At 57.2% G+C, this 16,618-nt stretch overlaps 1 protein-coding gene across 6 annotated transcripts; it reads left to right on the forward strand.

Moving 5' to 3' along the window:
* Positions 1-1,804: 1,804 nt before the first annotated feature.
* Positions 1,805-16,482, forward strand: PCGF2 (polycomb group ring finger 2). Of its 6 annotated transcripts, none has more exons than XM_064367468.1 (10): positions 1,805-1,963; positions 10,183-10,334; positions 10,897-10,993; positions 11,326-11,381; positions 11,466-11,516; positions 11,723-11,831; positions 11,967-12,021; positions 12,114-12,209; positions 14,238-14,318; positions 14,797-16,482. In XM_064367468.1, exons 2-10 carry the CDS (start codon positions 10,223-10,225, stop codon positions 15,172-15,174), a joined length of 1,035 nt encoding a protein of 344 aa, XP_064223538.1. In that variant the 5' UTR covers positions 1,805-1,963; positions 10,183-10,222; the 3' UTR covers positions 15,175-16,482. The 6 variants fall into 6 exon arrangements, with proteins under 6 accessions (XP_064223538.1, XP_021526231.1, XP_012307340.1 ...); XM_021670556.2 differs by having other exon boundaries at positions 1,945-1,963; positions 12,111-12,209; XM_012451917.2 differs by lacking the exon at positions 1,805-1,963 and adding an exon at positions 2,187-2,279.
* Positions 16,483-16,618: the final 136 nt, after the last annotated feature.

Below are 16,618 nucleotides of genomic sequence, written 5' to 3' on the forward strand. Positions count from 1 at the left end.
GTGGTTGGTGGGTGGGATTCAGGTCTCCGCAAAGCCCCTACAGGTTTCTCTTGCTCGGGGTCTTGCAGCCAGAGAAGGGCAGCCGACCGGGAGTCCCTGCCGCGCTCCCCTCCCGGCAGAGCGTAGTGGATGTGCATCTTCCCTGGCAGAGTCCAGGATGCCGGCGACACATTTGCCCTGGGAACAGTGGGCGTGTCCCCTTTCCTCCGGGGCCGGTGAACTCGCCTTTCCGGGTGCAGACTCGGGAGCAGGTGACCGGATCTTCCCTTGGCCCTTCTCCCGCCGGTTCTCCAACCACTCCCTCTAGAAGGAAATCTCTCCGCCCTTCCTCTTCCTCCCCGCCCCCATCCCGCCGGTGTGACTGCAGGCTCAAGCTAGGATCACTCGGTGGCTAATGTGCGCAGGTCTCCTGGTCGCTGGCCAGAGGGCGAAAACATTCACCCGAGGCCCCCAGCTCCGGGGCTGCCTTGGCTGCGAGCAACGAGAGAAGAGGAGACGGGCGCTCCAAAACCGGGCGAAGATTCCTTTCCTAATTTCTAACTCGAGCCTCCCACCGTCAGTGCGCGCCATGGCGCTGCTGGCCGGATGGATAATTGAGCTTTCTGGAGGGACAGACGCTGCCGCCATCCCTAATAAATCGTGAATAACGAATGAGCGATTCGACCGTCCTCATGAGGCCCACGGGCGTCCAGTAATGCAGTATCGATTCGCTTCCCCGGCGCCGACCTCACGGCTCCTCCCGGCATTTCCAAGCCTCCCTCGTTCTCTCCCTCCGGTCGGAGCCACTGGGGACCGGAGCCCGAGCGCCGGGTGGAGCCGGGCAGCCGGTGGGAGTCAGCGGGCCCCGCCGTCTTGGCGCTCGCCCGACTCTCCCGCCCGCGCGCGGAGGGAGGCGCACAAGCAGCGCGCAGCGCAGGGCGCGAGCGAAAAATACGAAATCCGCGCCAGGCCAGAGAAAAGGCGCGGGCCCACCTTCCAGCCTGGCGCCTTGTTTCCTCGACCAGTGTGGCCTCTCGCCGTCGGCCGAATTATTGTGTCCCAGGCCTGGAGCCTGAGTTCCCGCCCTCAGCGAACCTCCTTTCTTCTCCGCCCGAGCACGCCTAGGCGCAGCCGCCTCCACAGCTCCCCGCGGCGAGGCACCCCCCCACCCCGGCCTCACCCCGCACCTCCACTCCCCTCCCGCGATTTCTCCCTGCCGGGGGCCCAGGCTAGATCCCTGTGCGCCGCTTTTCAGGGTCAGCGCCCCTGCGGCCAAGGGGAGCGGGGAGGACACGCTCGCCCTCCCAGATGCAGTTATTAATTTTAAGGGAGTGTCACTTGGAGTGAATGAAAATCGCCAGGACGCGTGGCTGAAGGCGCTGCGTCCCCCGCGGGAGCCCCGCGCCCTTTCGTCTAGGCCGGGAGTGGAGGCCCGCGGGCCATCTTTCAGCCTAGTCCCCATTTCACCATTTTCCAGGAACCCCGGCTAGGGGTGGGCATCACAGGGTCAGTGAGGGGAACGCATATTTTGAGGGGAGGGGCTGAGTGCGGAAGGTAACAGAAGAGAACCCATCCTCCGGGGTCGGGGCGGCCGCGTGGGAAGGGAGGGGTCTCGTCCAGGGTAGGGACACGGCAGCCGGTGGCGGGGAGCGGCAGTGCCAGCCTCCCCCTCCTCTTCCCCTCTCCGCCAGCATCCTGAAGGAATGAGGTCACGTGGGTGAGTAGTGGGCGGGACCTACTCTTGTCTGGAGGAAAAAAGCCATTTTGTCTCCCCCCGCAACTCCGGTCCCTCCCCTCCCCCCTCGGTCCCCTCCCCTCCCCTCTCTCCCTCCCACCCCAAGCCGCTTTCACAAACTCCTTTCTTACCGTAGGTTTCTCCCCTCCCGCCGCCTGGGCGAGCGACACGGCTGCGGCCCCCTTCCCCTCCCTTCCCTCCCTCCCTCCCATCCCCCCCTCCCCGAGACCCACCGGACCCCGAACCCAGGTAAGCGGAGCGACTCCCCCTTCCTTTTCCTCTCCTGCCCGGTAACCCTCTGGGGATTGGGATGGGGGCCGGCCCTTCTCTGCAAGCCCCGGTGGGAAGGGGAGGCTCTGAGCCGATCCTGCCCTCGCACCTCCCGCGCCCCGCCAGCCCCCAGTCCAGCTCGCCCCGTCCGCCTTTCTTTCTCCCTTTTTTCTGTCCCTTTTTCCCTTTCCTCTCTTCCAAGATGGCCGAAACGGGTTCCCCCTCTTAACGATTTGGCGTCTCCCTCGACCACCACCTCTTTGTGCAGCAGCTCCTGGGCAGACCCTGTTCCGAGGTAGCGAGGGGGAAGGTCCCGAGCAGCCAGGAGGGCTTGCGGGGTGCGCGCTGGGTTGGGTCGCCGCTCCCCACGAGCCAAAGCCGCCCCAGCTCTGCCCGATCTGCCCCCTTTCCGTCTGGGCAGGAGTCGCTCCCCCGTGGGCACTGGGGCGCCGCGGACGTGCGGGGACTTGGGGCCGGCAGAAGGGGTCGTGCTTTGAGGCGGCCGCGAGGCCGGGGAGGGCGCCCTTCGCCGCCGGGGTCCGGGTCCTCTCGGGCACCTCCCCCAGCCGGTCCCCGCTCCCCGTCCCGGCGCCGGCGCCCCGCCCCCTCCTGAACCACCTCAGCAGAGCCTCCCTCCGGAACACGCCTCCCGGGGCCCCGCCGAAAGTTTGGCTCTAGGGAAGGTGGAAGCGGCCACCCGGTAACTGGGGTCCCTGATCCTTGGACCTGGGCTCCTGGGGAAGCTCGGGCTGAGGGGGGTAGAATGGGGATGGAAGGAAATCTATCGCAGTATTTCCCATGGCCAGCGGAGGCAAGGGGGTCTGATGAACTGGCCCCCTTTCCCCTTGGGCGCCCGGCCCCCCACCCTCCGCACACCCTCCTGCTGCTAGCTCTGAGGGCATGGGACCCCCGGGCAAGCAGACACCCCCTGCCTGTCCTGTTTCCACGGTGGTCCCGGCCATGCCCCTCGCCCTCCCCCACTGCCCCTGTCTGCCCGTAATCGCTCCCGTTGGTTTGAAGTGGGAGGAGGCAGCCTAGAGGCGGGTGAATTTGCCAATGAATATTGTGGAAGTGTTACCCAGCGCTTCCCCGAGGTCTTTGTCCCTCAGTGTCCCCCATGCTGCCTCAGTCTCCCCAGAGTGCGGTCTCCTGGTTGTCCCCTCCCCGCTCTCTTCTGATGCCTCCTCCTCTGGGACTCCTGGCAGTTTCTGTTCCTGAAACTCTTTAATTTTTCCCCACCCCCACCACTCTGGTCCAAGATGCTATTACTTGGAGCATAAAGCCAGCTCTGTTGCAGCTTTTTGGTGGGAAGGTTTTCCCAGGGGCTCCCCTGGTTGGGGGGTGGGGGATTGAGGCTTTAGAACTAGCTTTGGAATGAAGCAGGAAACCGACCCCAGGATCCAGACCTTGTGTAGCTGGGTAGGGTTCAAGTTGAAGTCTTGGGGGTTGGGCAGGAAGGGGTACTCCGCTGTCCCTGGCCTTGCCTGGGAGATGTTCGTTGATGGAGCTCTTGCCATGGGAATGGAGAGCCTGGATTGGAAGAGGGTACAGCTTTGTGCAGGTCAGATGCCCACTGCAGCCCTCAGCCTCTGGTCCCTAGAGCAGATGTTGGAAGCTGAACTGCCTTTGTTGCTGAAGACTTATGTTATCATTTACCCTGGGTGGACCAGGGGCGTACAAAAGGTTAGTGTGTGTTTGCAGATCTGGTTCCAGGCAGGGATGTCAGGCCGTGTGCTTCTAGGTGCGCGGTGGATGGGGGTGGCTTCTGCATCTGGCAAGGTGGGCCTGGCTCTGGTCTGGCTGTGATTGTGTGTGTGTGGTGTCCTGTTGTGTCTATCTGGCCTTGTGTGGTGAGTGAGAGGTGGAGGGGGGTGTGTCTGGCTGTATGTGTGTGTATCTGGCAATTGTAAATTTGGGGGTTTGCCTTTGTTCTTAGGGAGCTGAGAGGTGGGAGAGGGGGCTGAGTAAGCCCAGCTTCAGGAGGCTAAAGGCCCTTTTCAATGCATGGTGGGGACAGGGGAGTAGATCTTTGTGCCATTGTCAAGGATCAAGGAAAGTTGGGAGGTTCACAGTGTGCCTAGGCAGACCCTCATGGCCCCAAACACAAATACAAGAGGATTGCACAGTTGGACCCACGAAGCTGGGAGAGGAACAGAGTCAGAGAACCCAGGGTCTGAGTCTTGATGCCGTACTTCCCGGCAGCCTGTTTCCCCCTGTGTACCATGGAAAGGGGGTAAGGCGATTAACACTGCCTCCTCTTCCTTCGTCAAGGCAGGAGGCCGTCCTGATGGTCATGTTTGGCCGGACTGACTCCCTCCCAGACGGTGGCCCACTGAGTGGTTTTCCCGCCACTCCAGGGAGCTGCCCTCCCACCTGCTGGGATGGAGCCAGGCATTATTGCTTTAGATGAGTGAGGAGCCTGGCTGGGTGCCAGGGTGTTAAAAGCACTGAGGTGGGAGTCAGGCAGTTTCTTGTCGCAGGACTGCCACTGCTTTGCTGCGTGACCTTAGACAAGTCACTTCTCTCTGAGTGTGCTCATCTTTTTTTTTTTTGAGATGGAGTCTTGCTCTGTTGCCCAGGCTAGAGTGCAATGGTGCGATCTCAGCTCACTGCAACCTCCGCCTCCCTGGTTCAAGCGATGCTCCTGCCTCAGCCTCCCAAGTAGCTGGGAGTACAGGCATGTGCCACCACGCCCAGCTAGTTTTTTCTATATTTAGTAGAGATGGGGTTTCACCATGTTGGCCAGGATGGTCTCGATCTCCTGACCTCATGATCCCCCTGCCTCTGCCTCCCAAAGTGCCGAGATTACAGGCGTGAGCCACCGTGTTGGGTGACAAGGTGCTTTCTAAGATCTCTTTCACCTCTGCAGTTCCAGACATCTGGATGTGACCTTGAGTGACTTTCCCCAAGACCTGGAGACTTTCTAGTGAGGGAGTGGGGCTGATTTCATTTGGAGGCAGGCAGAGCAGAGAGGGCTGCGGCATCAGAGGACACAGGGGCCTTGGGGCTGGGAGACCCACTGTTTCCACAGGGGACCATGAAGAAGTGAGAGAGGCCTAAATTGCAGGGTGGCTTCCAGAAAGACACTGGTTAAAATAGAGAGATGGGGCCGAGCGCGGTGGCTCACTCATACCTGCAATCCCAGCACTTCGGGAGGCCAAGGTGGGCAGATCAGTTGAGGCCAGGAGTTTGAAACCAGCCTAGCCAACATGGTGAAACCCTGTCTCTACTAAAAATACGAAAGTTAGCTGGGTGTGGTGGCATATGCCTGTAGTCCCAGCTATTCAGGATGTTGAGGCAGGAGAATGGCTTGAATCCAGGAGGCGGAGGTTGCAGTGAGCAGAGATCACGCCACTTCACTCCAGCCTAGGAGACAGAGCGAGACTCCAAAATAGATGTATGGGGGTTGATTTCTTAGCAGGGGTCTTTAAGGATTGGGAAAGACAAGCGCTAGGCTTGAATGGCAAGGAGGGTTTGGGGTTGGATGCTGAGTGCTGAGCAAGTTCCCTTCCTGCCAGAGTAGCTATAGCCAGACCCGGGGCCCCAGGGCCCAGAACGTTGGCCGCCTAAGGGTCACACACGCCCTTGCAAAGACAGTGGCAGGGAGAGTGGTGTTAGAGGTGGAGACAGTGCTGGAGTCACTGGGGGGCACAGTTGGGACTGAAGTTTTAAAGCCCCTGAGCTCTGCAGAGGCCATTTCCAATGGAGCTGGGCCTCTCCTTTCTGTTTCTTGGGATCTGTGTCTCTCACTCTTTCTCCCTCAAGTTCTTCCCATCTCTTAGCCTCTTCAAAGTAAAGACAACTGGATTTCCAGCCACCATCACCCCTTTTCCCTTGCCTTCCCACAGCACACCAGCCAGTGCAGCGGGGAGGAACTGGATGTCAGGGCTGCAGGGCCTGGGGCCTCCTGGGATGGGGAGCTGGGGAGAGGGTGCTCCAGGGAGACAGAGCTCCTGTTAACATTGCTCTTGGCACCTGCTGGCAGAGCCCTGCAGGTAACCATGGCAATCAGGTGGGGAGCCAATCAGTGCTTCTCCCCACCCTCAGCCCCAGAGGTAACAGTCAGAACCCGTGGGGTTGGGGTGACAGGGAGCAGGGAGTGAGACAAGGGGCTTATTTCTTTTTTTTTTTTTTTTTTTTCCAAGGCAAAGTCTTGTTCTGTTGCCCAGGCTGGAGTGCAGTGGATTGATCTCAGCTCACTGCAACCTCTGCCTCCCAGGTTCAAAAGATTCTCCTGCCTCAGCCTCCTGAGTAGTTGGGATTACAGGTGCCCGCCACCATGCACGGCTAATTTTTTATTTTTAGTAGAGATGGGGTTTCACCATGTTGATCAGGCTGGTCTCAAACTCCTGACCTTGTGATCTACCTGCCTTGGCCTCACAAAGTGCTGATATTACAGGGGTGAGCCACCAAGCCTGGCTGGCAAGGGGAACTGGAGAAGGAACAGCATTTCATTCAATCAGCATCACTTTGGGCCTTGTGTCTAGACAGAGGCCTGAGGGATAGGCTCGGGCTGAATTCTCAGAAATGTGCAGGGAAGTGATTGGGTAAGGGGCACAGCCATTTGCAGTGTGGGGCTCCTGGCTGTGGGGTCCTTAAGAGCAACTGTCGGCTGGGTGTGGTGGCTCATGCCTGTAATCCCAACACTTTAGGAGGCCGAGGCAGGCAGATCACTTGAGGCCAGGATCAAGATCAGCCTGGCTGACATGGCAAAACCCCATTTCTTTTTTTTTTTTTTTTTTTTTTTTTTTTTTTGCAAAACACCATTTCTACTTAAAAAAAATAATACAAAAATTAGCCGGGTATGGTGGCAGGTGCCTGTAATCCCAGCTACTCAGGATGTTGAGGCACAAGAATCACTGGAACCTGGGAGGTGGAGGCTGCAGTGAGCTGAAATCACATCATTGCCCTCCAACCTGGGCAACAGAGCAAGACCATCTTTAAAAAAAAAAAAAAAAAAAGAAGGCCAGGCATGGTGGCTCATGCCTGTAATCCCAGCACTTTGGGAGGCCGAGGCGGGTGGATCATGAGGTCAAGAGATCGAGACCATCCTGGTCAACATGGTGAAACCCTGTCTCTACTAAAAATACAAAAAATTAGCTGGGCACGGTGATGCGTGCCTGTAATCCCAGCTACTCAGGAGGCTGAGGCAGGAGAATTGTCTGAACCCAGGAGGCGGAGGTTGCGGTGAGCCGAGATCGCGCCATTGCACTCCAGCCTGGGTAACAAGAGCGAAACTCCGTCTCAAAAAAAAAAAAAAAAAAAAAGAGCAAGTGTCTGTTTTGAAAACACAGCGGGTGTATGAGTGAGGTGGCTCAGGGCAGTGTGAAGTGTGCAGAGCCTACGTGTTTATGTGTGTGTGTGTGTACCCTGCACGTGTATAAGAGGGTGAGTGGGAGAAATGAGGGCATGCGGTTTACCCAGCAATAGGGACCCCAGGTGTTATCAGAGCCCAGCGTGTTTGTTGGTGGCAGTGTGTGCACACACACATAGATGCATCTGGACTCACATGTGATGGTCAGGCAGTCACAGGAAGTACTTTTGGAGGCCCAGACGGCACGTACACACGATGGATATTACACACACTCAGAGAGACAGCTACTTGGATTATTCTCTCCTCTGGATGGTTGTAATAATATTTGGGCATCTTGCCAGAGACAGGGTTACTATGGAAACGACCAAACAGTGGAGTAGCCAGCAGCCTTCTGCGTAATTGCGAAAGGGGGACCCATGCAGGGAGGGCTGGCCGAGGCCACTGTGTGTGGGGTGGGAACCCCTCTCCCTTCTCAGATCCTGGGGGCCACCGCCTCTCCGCCTTGTCTCTGGGCTTGCTGTGGGACTGGCTTGTTCCCCTGTCTGCCCTGCAACTTGCTGTCTCTCCCACGTGTGGCCTTTGTGTCTCTGCATCTCTTTCAGTCTCTGGCTAGGTTCCCTGAGACTCTGTTGGCTGTCTGGGTCCTGGCCAGACTCATCCTGGGGTCTCTATAGAAACTGCTGATCCCGGCTGTGAATTTCTTGTCCTAGAAAACCCAGTGTGGTGGCTTTAGAAGTCTTTCTGGAAAGGACAGAAGGGTGTGAGTATGTTGTAAAGGAGCTGTTGGGGCTTGGCCACCCTCCCAAGCCCCACCCCTGGGCTTTTAGTCTGGGAAAGAGGAGGGAGGGGCTGTCCCTTCCAGGTGCAGGTTTGATTTCTTTTACCAAAAAGGAAGCACAGCGGCCAATCCAAAGCTGGACTTTGACCTCTGTAGACCCTGTCCCCCCTGGCTGGTGTCCCAGCAGGCTGGGGACAGACACTTTCTGCCCAGCTTTGGCAGGCATCTGTGAGAGCCTGTGGTTTGTCACTGGACAGCCTGTGAACAGGTGGCAGAGGTGTCACCGGGGCTGGAGACAGTGGGAGGGTAACAGGGACCACGTGGGGAGAATTCCTGTGGGTGCGTGAAAGCGGCTGGGGGTTGGGGAGGGGGTCCTGGACCACGTGTGTGCTGTGGGCAGGCAGCACTCATGCAGGGGCTCTCCGTCAGGGGCAGTGGGAGGGACTCCTGTGGCAGGGGTGTAGCCTTTTTGCCTAAACTCTTTGAATCCAGGGCTAGGGCTGGAGCTGCACATTCCCAGCTTCGGGCATGTTCCCTGCCCGAGTTCCAGGCCTGGAAACCAAATGGTTAGTGTATGGTGGATGTCCTGGGAGCAGCCTAGGTCTGGCAGACTTAGGAGGGAGGTGCCCGAAGGCCTAGGCTGGATGCAGAGCGGGAAGCACAAGTGACGGCTGCGGCCTTCTAACCGAGGGTGGTAGCCTGTGCCCTTGGTATTTCCAGGGAAGCCTGGAGAAGGAGTGAATGGATGGAGTAGAAAGGAGGGTGGGATGTAGTGGAAAGAGCAGGTCTGAGGCCCTGCACGGATGGAGGGGTTGAGGGAGTGAGGATCGCTTAGTTTTTCTCTTCTATTCCTTGAAGTTCAGGGCAGTGGCTTATCTAAGTTTCCTCCTAGTTCCTAGTATGCTTTAAATGTGGACCAAGTCAGTGACTGTGGATTGGGATTGGGGAGTTTTGTTTTGTTTTTCTTTTTTAGACAGAGTCTTGCTCTATTGCCCAGGCTTGAGTGCAGCAGCATAATCCCAGCTCACTGCAGCTTCAACCTCCCAGGCTCAAGGGATCTCTTGAGCCAGCAGGATCCTCCTGCCACAGCCTTCCAAAATGCCAGGATTACAGACATGAGCCACTGCGCCCAGCCTGGAATTGGAGAGAGGTTTTTTGGTTTTTTTGGTTTTTGAGATAGAGTTTTGCTCTTTCTTGTTACCCAGGCTGGAGTGCAGTGGTGCAATCTCGGCTCACCACACCTCTGCCTCCCGGGTTCAAGCGATTCTCCTGCCTCAGCCTCCTGAGTAACTGGGATTACAGGCATGCACCACCACTCCTGGCTGATTTTTTGTATTTTTAGTAGAGATGGGGTTTCTTCATGTTGGTCAGGCTGGTCTCGAACTCTGGACCCCAGGTGATCTGCCCACCTTGGCCTCTCAAAGTGTTAAGATTACAGGCATGAGCCACGGCACCTGGCAGATTGGAGAGTTTTTTTGTTTGTTTTTTTTTAGAGTCTTGTTCTGTCGCCAGGTGGCAGGCTGGAGTGCAGTGGCGCGATCTCAGCTCACTGCAACCTCCGCTTCCCAGGTTCAAGCGATTCTCCTGCCTCAGCCTGGGACTAGCTGGGACTACAGGCACGTGCTGCCGTGCCCAGCTAATTTTTGTATTTTTTAGTAGAGACGGGGTTTCACCATGTTGGCCAGGATGGTCTCGATCTCTTGACTTCGTGATCTACCCACCTCGGCCTCCCACAGTGCTGGGATTACAGGCGTCAGCCACCTCGCCCGACCTGGAGAGTTTTAAAAATCCTCTTCGCTCCTATTTTCCTGCCTCATTATATTCTCTGGGGAGTTGGGCAGTACGTACTGTGGCCTAACTTCAGTCTTTCCTCCTGCTCCTCAGAGAGAGCTGACCTTGTTGCTCAAGGTTGTGTGAATCTCCAGAGCCCGGAACCTAATGAACACTCATAGGGGGCCAGAAAGAACCAGCCGCATGTACGGCCCCAGCCCACCCTGAAGGCAGAGAAGGGCCTTGGGCTCAGGGAGAGATGGGCTGGGAGGTGTGGATGATGCGTGGGAGGGGCTGCCAACGCTCTGAGTTTCTGATTCCACTTCCGTTTCCCAGGTCAACGCTCCCCAGTCCCCCCACCCCCGACCCCGGAATCATGCATCGGACTACACGGATCAAAATCACGGAGCTGAATCCCCACCTCATGTGTGCCCTCTGCGGGGGGTACTTCATCGACGCCACCACTATCGTGGAGTGCCTGCATTCCTGTGAGTTGGCGGGAGGAGAGCTGCTCAGGGTGGGCAGCCTCTGTACCCAGATTGGGGGTAGGCACGGCCTGAGGAACGTAGCACTAAAGACCTTGCCCTGAAGAGCAAACGCGTCCAGGTGTCTGCCAGGAATCCTCAGGTCACAGGGGCCCACCTGGCAGGGGTGACCAGGCACAGGGTGTCAGCCCAGAAGTTCATTGTCTCTGAAATCTCAGTTCTTTCTTGAAATGGCTGAAATTTTATGCAGACACCCCCTGTTTGTGGGCTTGGCGGCAAGCGGGTGAGACCTAGGAGCACCTCTAACAGGCTGGCTCTTGTCTTCTCCTCCATCGGGGGGCTGGGAACTTGGGCTGCATTGTACATGACACTGGCCTGTCCAACTTCCCTCCACGATGCACAGGGACAGGTGCCGCACGTGCAAAACACACATTGCCACGTTGGGCCTCGGAGCAGGGACAGGTGGAGGAGAAAGGATAGCTGGGTCAGAGCAGAGGGCAGGGAAGCTGGTCCTGGGGTCGGAAGGCGGCTCTGACTCTCCTCTCTCTCTCTCCACACCCCCAAGTCTGCAAAACCTGCATCGTGCGCTACCTGGAGACCAACAAATACTGCCCCATGTGTGATGTGCAGGTGCATAAGACCCGGCCGCTGCTGAGCATCAGGTGGGCATGGCCCGCACCTCCTGCCCGCACGACCCCCTGGGTCAGCCTCCCCCATCCCTCCCGCCCTTCATGCTTCCTTCATCAAGGCATCAGGTGTGGGAGAAGCACGAGGCGTGGACCTGGGCCACTTCCTTCCCTTGGGGTTGCATCTGGCTTGTCACAGGCTGACATACTAGAGCGGCAAAGACCAGATCCACAGGGACCCCAATGCCTGGGCACTGGGTCTCAGGAAGGGGGTGGGAAGAGGGGTCCCCTGGCTGGGAGAGCAGGGTGAGATCAGAGGAGTTCTCTGGAGAGCGCGTGGCTGATAAGCCCTGTCCGTTTGTCCCCAGGTCTGACAAAACCCTCCAAGACATTGTCTACAAATTGGTCCCTGGGCTTTTTAAAGGTATCTGCACACCATTCTTCCTCCCGCCCACCGACCCCATTTCCCAACCCATGGCCCTGTCCTCATCCTGCTGCCTTCTTCCAGATGAGATGAAACGGCGGCGGGACTTCTATGCAGCGTACCCACTGACGGAGGGTGAGTGTGCTCGCGTCCATCTGTGTATGCACAGGCGTGCCTGGGACCACGCAGGTGTGTAGTGCTACCACCACCCACCCTCTGACCTCCTCCACGCCCGCCTTCCCTGGTGGCTGGGCTCATCTGGCTGAGTTCATGATCCCTGGGTCCTTGGCGGGCTCCCTTCCTCCATCCTCCGCCTACCTGAGATTTCTGTCCTTCTGCAGTCCCCAACGGCTCCAATGAGGACCGAGGTGAGGTCTTGGAGCAGGAGAAGGGGGCTCTGAGCGATGATGAGATTGTCAGCCTCTCCATTGAGTTCTACGAAGGTGCCAGGCAAGTCTGGCCCAGGCTGACCCCTTTTGGGCTCCTAGGCTGGGTCACCCTTTCTCCCACCGGGGGCCTCTGGATGGGAGCATTGAGGGATCCTCCTCCTGGGTCTTCCTAGCTTTGTTCTTTCTCCGCCCCTAGGGACCGGGATGAGAAGAAGGGCCCCCTGGAGAATGGGGATGGGGACAAAGAGAAAGTGAGTGCTGGGGCCTGCCCAGGACAGGGATGTGGGCTGGGAGGGAGTGGCCTGGGCTGGATCCCAGACCATGGGTGCCTGTGCCCCAGCAGACAGGGGTGCGCTTCCTTCGGTGCCCGGCAGCCATGACCGTCATGCACCTCGCCAAGTTTCTCCGCAACAAGATGGATGTGCCCAGCAAGTACAAGGTGGGTCCCTGGGCCTTTCAAAAAATAAGTGTGCGTGTATGGGTGTGTCTGACAGTCTGTGCACCCCAGCTGTTGTTCAGAGCTGGCTTAGGTGTCACCCAGGGCTCACCTGGCTAACTGAGCCCACGTGTTAATAGAAGGGTGGTTGAAACCGAGATTAGGGTGGGGGCAGCCTCCATGTGCAGTGGTGCATGGGACCAAGGTGGCATGTATGTGTACGTGCTTGCACACTGGAACTGCGGCAGTGGTGAGTGTGGAACATGGGGCCTCGCCGGGGGCCAGTTGCCTGGGGGGAGGCTAGTCTGAATTCCAGTGGAGCTCTAGAACATGGCTTTTCAAGCTTGAATGTCTGTGTGTACCCTGGAGATCTTGTTAAAATGCAGATTCTGATTTAGTAGATTCCATATTTCTTTTGCTTTTTAGTAGATTCCATTTTTCTTTTTCTTGTTCTGTCATCAGGCAGTAATCTCGGCTCACTGCAACCTCCGCCTCCCGGGTTCTAGCGATTCTCCTGCCTCAGCCTCCCGAGTAGCTGGGATTGGAGATGTGCAACACCACACTTAGCTAATTTTTGTATTTTTAGCAGAGACAGGGTTTCACTATTTGAACAGGCTGGTCTCGAACTCCAAACCTCAGGTGATTCGCCCGTCTTAGCTTCCCAAAGTGCTGGGATTACAGATGTGAGCCACCACTCCCAGCCCTAGATACCATATTTCTTTTTTTTTTTTCTCCAGATGGAATCTTGCTCTATCGCCTAGGCAGGAGTTTTGCAATCTCTGCTCACTGCAACCCCCGCCTCTCGTCTTCAGGCAATTCTCATGCCTCAGCCACCCGAGTGGCTGGGATCACAAGCATGCACCACCATGCCCAGCTAATTTTTGTATTTTTAGTAGAGTTGGGGTTTTGCCATGTTGGCCAGGCTGGTCTCAAACTCCTGACCTCAGGTGATCCACCCGCCTTGGCCTCCCAAAGTGCTGGGATTACAGATGTGAGCCACTGAGCCCAGCCTAGATTCCATATTTCTTTATTTTTTGAGACAGCGTCTTGCTCTGCCACCCAGGCTGGAATGCAGTGGTGCTATATCTTGGCTGACTGCAAACCTCCGCCTCCCAAGTTCAAGCAGTTCTTGTGCCTCAGCCTCCAGAGTAGCTGGGATTACAGGCATGCGCCACCACAGCAGACTGATTTTTATATTTTCAGTAGAGACGAGGTTTCACCATGTTGGCCAGGCTGGTCTCAAACTCCTGACCTCAGGCAATCCACCCACCTTGGCCTCCCAAAGCTCTGGGATTACAGGCGTGAGCCACCGTGCCCAGCCAGGCATTGGTGTGTTTTTTTGTTTGTTTTTTCTTTTTGAGATGAAGTTTCACTCCTGTTGCCCAGGCTACAGAGTGCAATCTCGGCTTGCCGTAACCTCACCTTCTGGGTTCAAATGATTCTCCTGCCTCAGCTTCCCGAGTAGCTGGAATTATAGGCATGCACCACCATGCCTAGCTAATTTTTTTTTTTTTTTTTTTTTTTTTTGTAGTTTTAGTAGAGACAGAGTTTCTCCACGTTGGTCAGGCTGGTCTCGAACTCCCGACCTTAGGTGATCCGCCCACCTTGGCCTCCCAAAGTGTATTACAGGCGTGAGCCACTATGCCCGGCTGCATTGGTGTTTTTTAAAGCTCCCTGGGTGGTTCCATTTTGTAGCTGGGGGTGAGAGACAGAGTTCCAGAAGATCCCCCTGAGCGCTTTCAACTCCTCTGGGAGACCTGCCAGAGATAGGAGACCCAGATAGCTGTGTGCATGGTGGGGCCAGGCTGCTACCAAGAAGGAAATGGTCTCTGGACCCCTTCCTACCTGGTGGTCAGGAGTTATGTTGGAATGGCTCCAACAGGGAAGTCAGATCCACAGTGAAACCCCCAAGGAATGAAGGACCATCTGCAAATCCACCCTTCCCATGGCCTCAACTCCCAGTCCCCACATTTCCAGCCTGGAGCTCCGAGCCTGGCCAGGGTCATGGTGTCCTCCACTTCCCTCCTCCAGGTGGAGGTTCTGTACGAGGACGAGCCGCTGAAGGAATACTACACCCTTATGGACATCGCCTACATCTACCCCTGGCGGCGGGTGAGCCAGCGGTGGGGCAGGCAGGGAGCAGATCCCTGCAGGGTCTGGCCTTGGTCTGTGGCCATGTGGGCCACCCTCCTCTTAACCAGAGACAGTCCATCCCTTGTCCCATGAGCTGCGTGTCCAGGGTGGCTTGCCACAGCAGGTCAGCCTCGGGGCCATCTCTTATGATGACTTTCCGCTCAGGAGACAAGACTCCTTGGGCAGACGGCCTCCCCTGGTTTAGGGGCGTAAAGAGGTGCTGGTGGCTGCCATGTTCTGGCCTCCCTCTCTCTTCTCTTCTTCTCTGACCGAGTCTCTCCTCTTAGACCTTTTGCCTCTCTGGGTTGTGCCCTGTGTCCTTGTCTCCCTCCTCTCTGAGGTCCTGTCCTGTCCCTTTTTTCTTGTTCGGACACTGTGGGGTGGAGCTGGTGGCCTTCTAGTTGGCCTCTCCTGACACCGTCCCCTTCCCTGCCTTTCCTCCCCCCTCTTCCCACAGAACGGGCCTCTCCCCCTCAAGTACCGTGTCCAGCCGGCCTGCAAGCGGCTCACCCTAGCCACGGTGCCCACCCCTTCCGAGGGCACCAACACCAGCGGGGCGTCCGAGTGTGAGTCGGTCAGCGACAAGGCTCCCAGCCCTGCCACCCTACCGGCCACCTCCTCCTCCCTGCCCAGCCCAGCCACCCCATCCCATGGCTCTCCCAGCTCCCATGGGCCTCCAGCCACCCACCCTACCTCCCCCACTCCCCCTTCTGCAGCCAGTGGGGCCGCCACAGCTGCCAACGGGGGTACCTCGAACTGCCTGCAGACACCATCCTCCACCAGCAGGGGGCGCAAGATGACTGTCAACGGCGCTCCCGTGCCCCCTTTAACTTGAGGCCAGGGACCCTCTCTCCCTCCTTCCAGCCAAGCCTCTCCACTCCCTCCACTTTTTCTGGGCCCTTTTTTCCACCTCTTCTACTTTCCCCAGCTCCTCCCACCTTGGGAGTGGGGACGGGTTTTATAAATAAATCTATATATATATGTACATAGGAAAAACCAAATATACATACTTATTTTCTATGGACCAACCAGATTAATTTAAATGCCACAGGAAACAAACTTTATGTGTGTGTGTATGTGTGGGGAATGGTGTTCATTTTTTGGGGGGTCTTGTGTAATTTGCTCTGCTCTTTTTGGGGGTGCCTGGAGATGAACTGGACGGGCCACTGGAGGCTCAGTCAAGCTCTGTGCTGTCCTCGCTGTTCCCAAGGCAGATGGGGTGTTGGGGGCCCCTTCAGCCCCAAAGCTTAAGGCACAATTCTGACTGTCTATAGGAGCCAGTTAGAACTGTTCCTCTCCCCCCGTTTCTCTCCCCATCTTGGCTGCTGTCCTGCCTCTGACCAGTGGCCGCCCCCCCGCATTGTTGAATGTCCAGAAATTGCTAAGAACAGTGCCTTTTACAAACGCAGTCTATCCCTGGGTCTGAGGAGCAGGTGTGGGGTGGGGGTGGCACCTCCCTCACCTCCTCCTCTTGCAGTGGAAACTTTGTGCAAAGAATACATAGTTCTGCCTCTTTTTTTTTCTCTCCTGTGTGTGTGGCCTTTGCATCATTTATCTGTGGAAAAGAAGATTCAGGCCCTGAGAGGTCTCAGCCCTGGAATTCCACTGTGGCGTTAGCATTGTGAAGTGCTTCACCCCCACCGCCCCTGCCCTCACCCGGGACCCCTCACTAGCAGGACTGGTGGTGGAGTCTCACTCGGGGCATAGAGTGGAGGCGGGGGTGGGTTAACCTCACACAAGCACAGACCCCAGACTTTGCCAAAGGCACACAGCCCTCCAGCGGCCCCTCCACCCCCAGCTGAGGCCCGGTCACCTGGGCAGGACAGAGCAACTGCGTCTAAAAGCACAAGAAAACCTGTAAGCTCTGGCCCCACCCCCAGCCCCAGAGGTCAGCGGACCACCTCCCTAGGGACAGACCCGGCAGGTCCTGCCCACTGAGAGTTCCTCAAGTGTGCATAGATCTGGGAGGCAGCAGGAGTCGAGAATTGAGATTCCATCCCAGCCTAGGTGTGTGGGGTTGGGAGCCCCCAGTGGGCTTGTCTGTGTTTGCGCCTTGTCCTGTGTCTGAGGTCCTGTGACTGTGCCCTCCTCTGCCCTGGGACATCTGTATCTCTTGGCTTTGTAATAAATGCTGCATACTTTCTGGAGCCTGTAGTTCTTTGGGGTAGAGGGAAGATGGGAAAGGTGCCTTGTCTCTGGGTTCAGCCTGGCTTGGGGACCCCATATGGAATGAATCTGAACTGCCCTCTCCTGTGGCTGCTCAGGTGCCCCCAGCCACA

Source organism: Aotus nancymaae, unplaced genomic scaffold (genome assembly GCF_030222135.1).
Source record: "Aotus nancymaae isolate 86718 unplaced genomic scaffold, 86718_ANA_hifiasm-v0.15.2.pri h1tg000072l, whole genome shotgun sequence".
Taxonomy (NCBI): Eukaryota; Metazoa; Chordata; class Mammalia; order Primates; family Aotidae; genus Aotus; species Aotus nancymaae.

Excerpts from the sequence above, each read along its gene's own strand:
- PCGF2 (XM_012451914.3), top strand. The coding sequence starts at position 10,106 with ATGGGCTGGGAGGTGTGGATGATGCGTGGGAGGGGCTGCCAACGCTCT. Across the intron at positions 10,335-10,896 it reads CGTGGAGTGCCTGCATTCCT|TCTGCAAAACCTGCATCGTG; the intron begins GTGAGTTGGCGG and ends CACACCCCCAAG. Across the intron at positions 11,517-11,722 it reads AGCGTACCCACTGACGGAGG|TCCCCAACGGCTCCAATGAG; the intron begins GTGAGTGTGCTC and ends GTCCTTCTGCAG.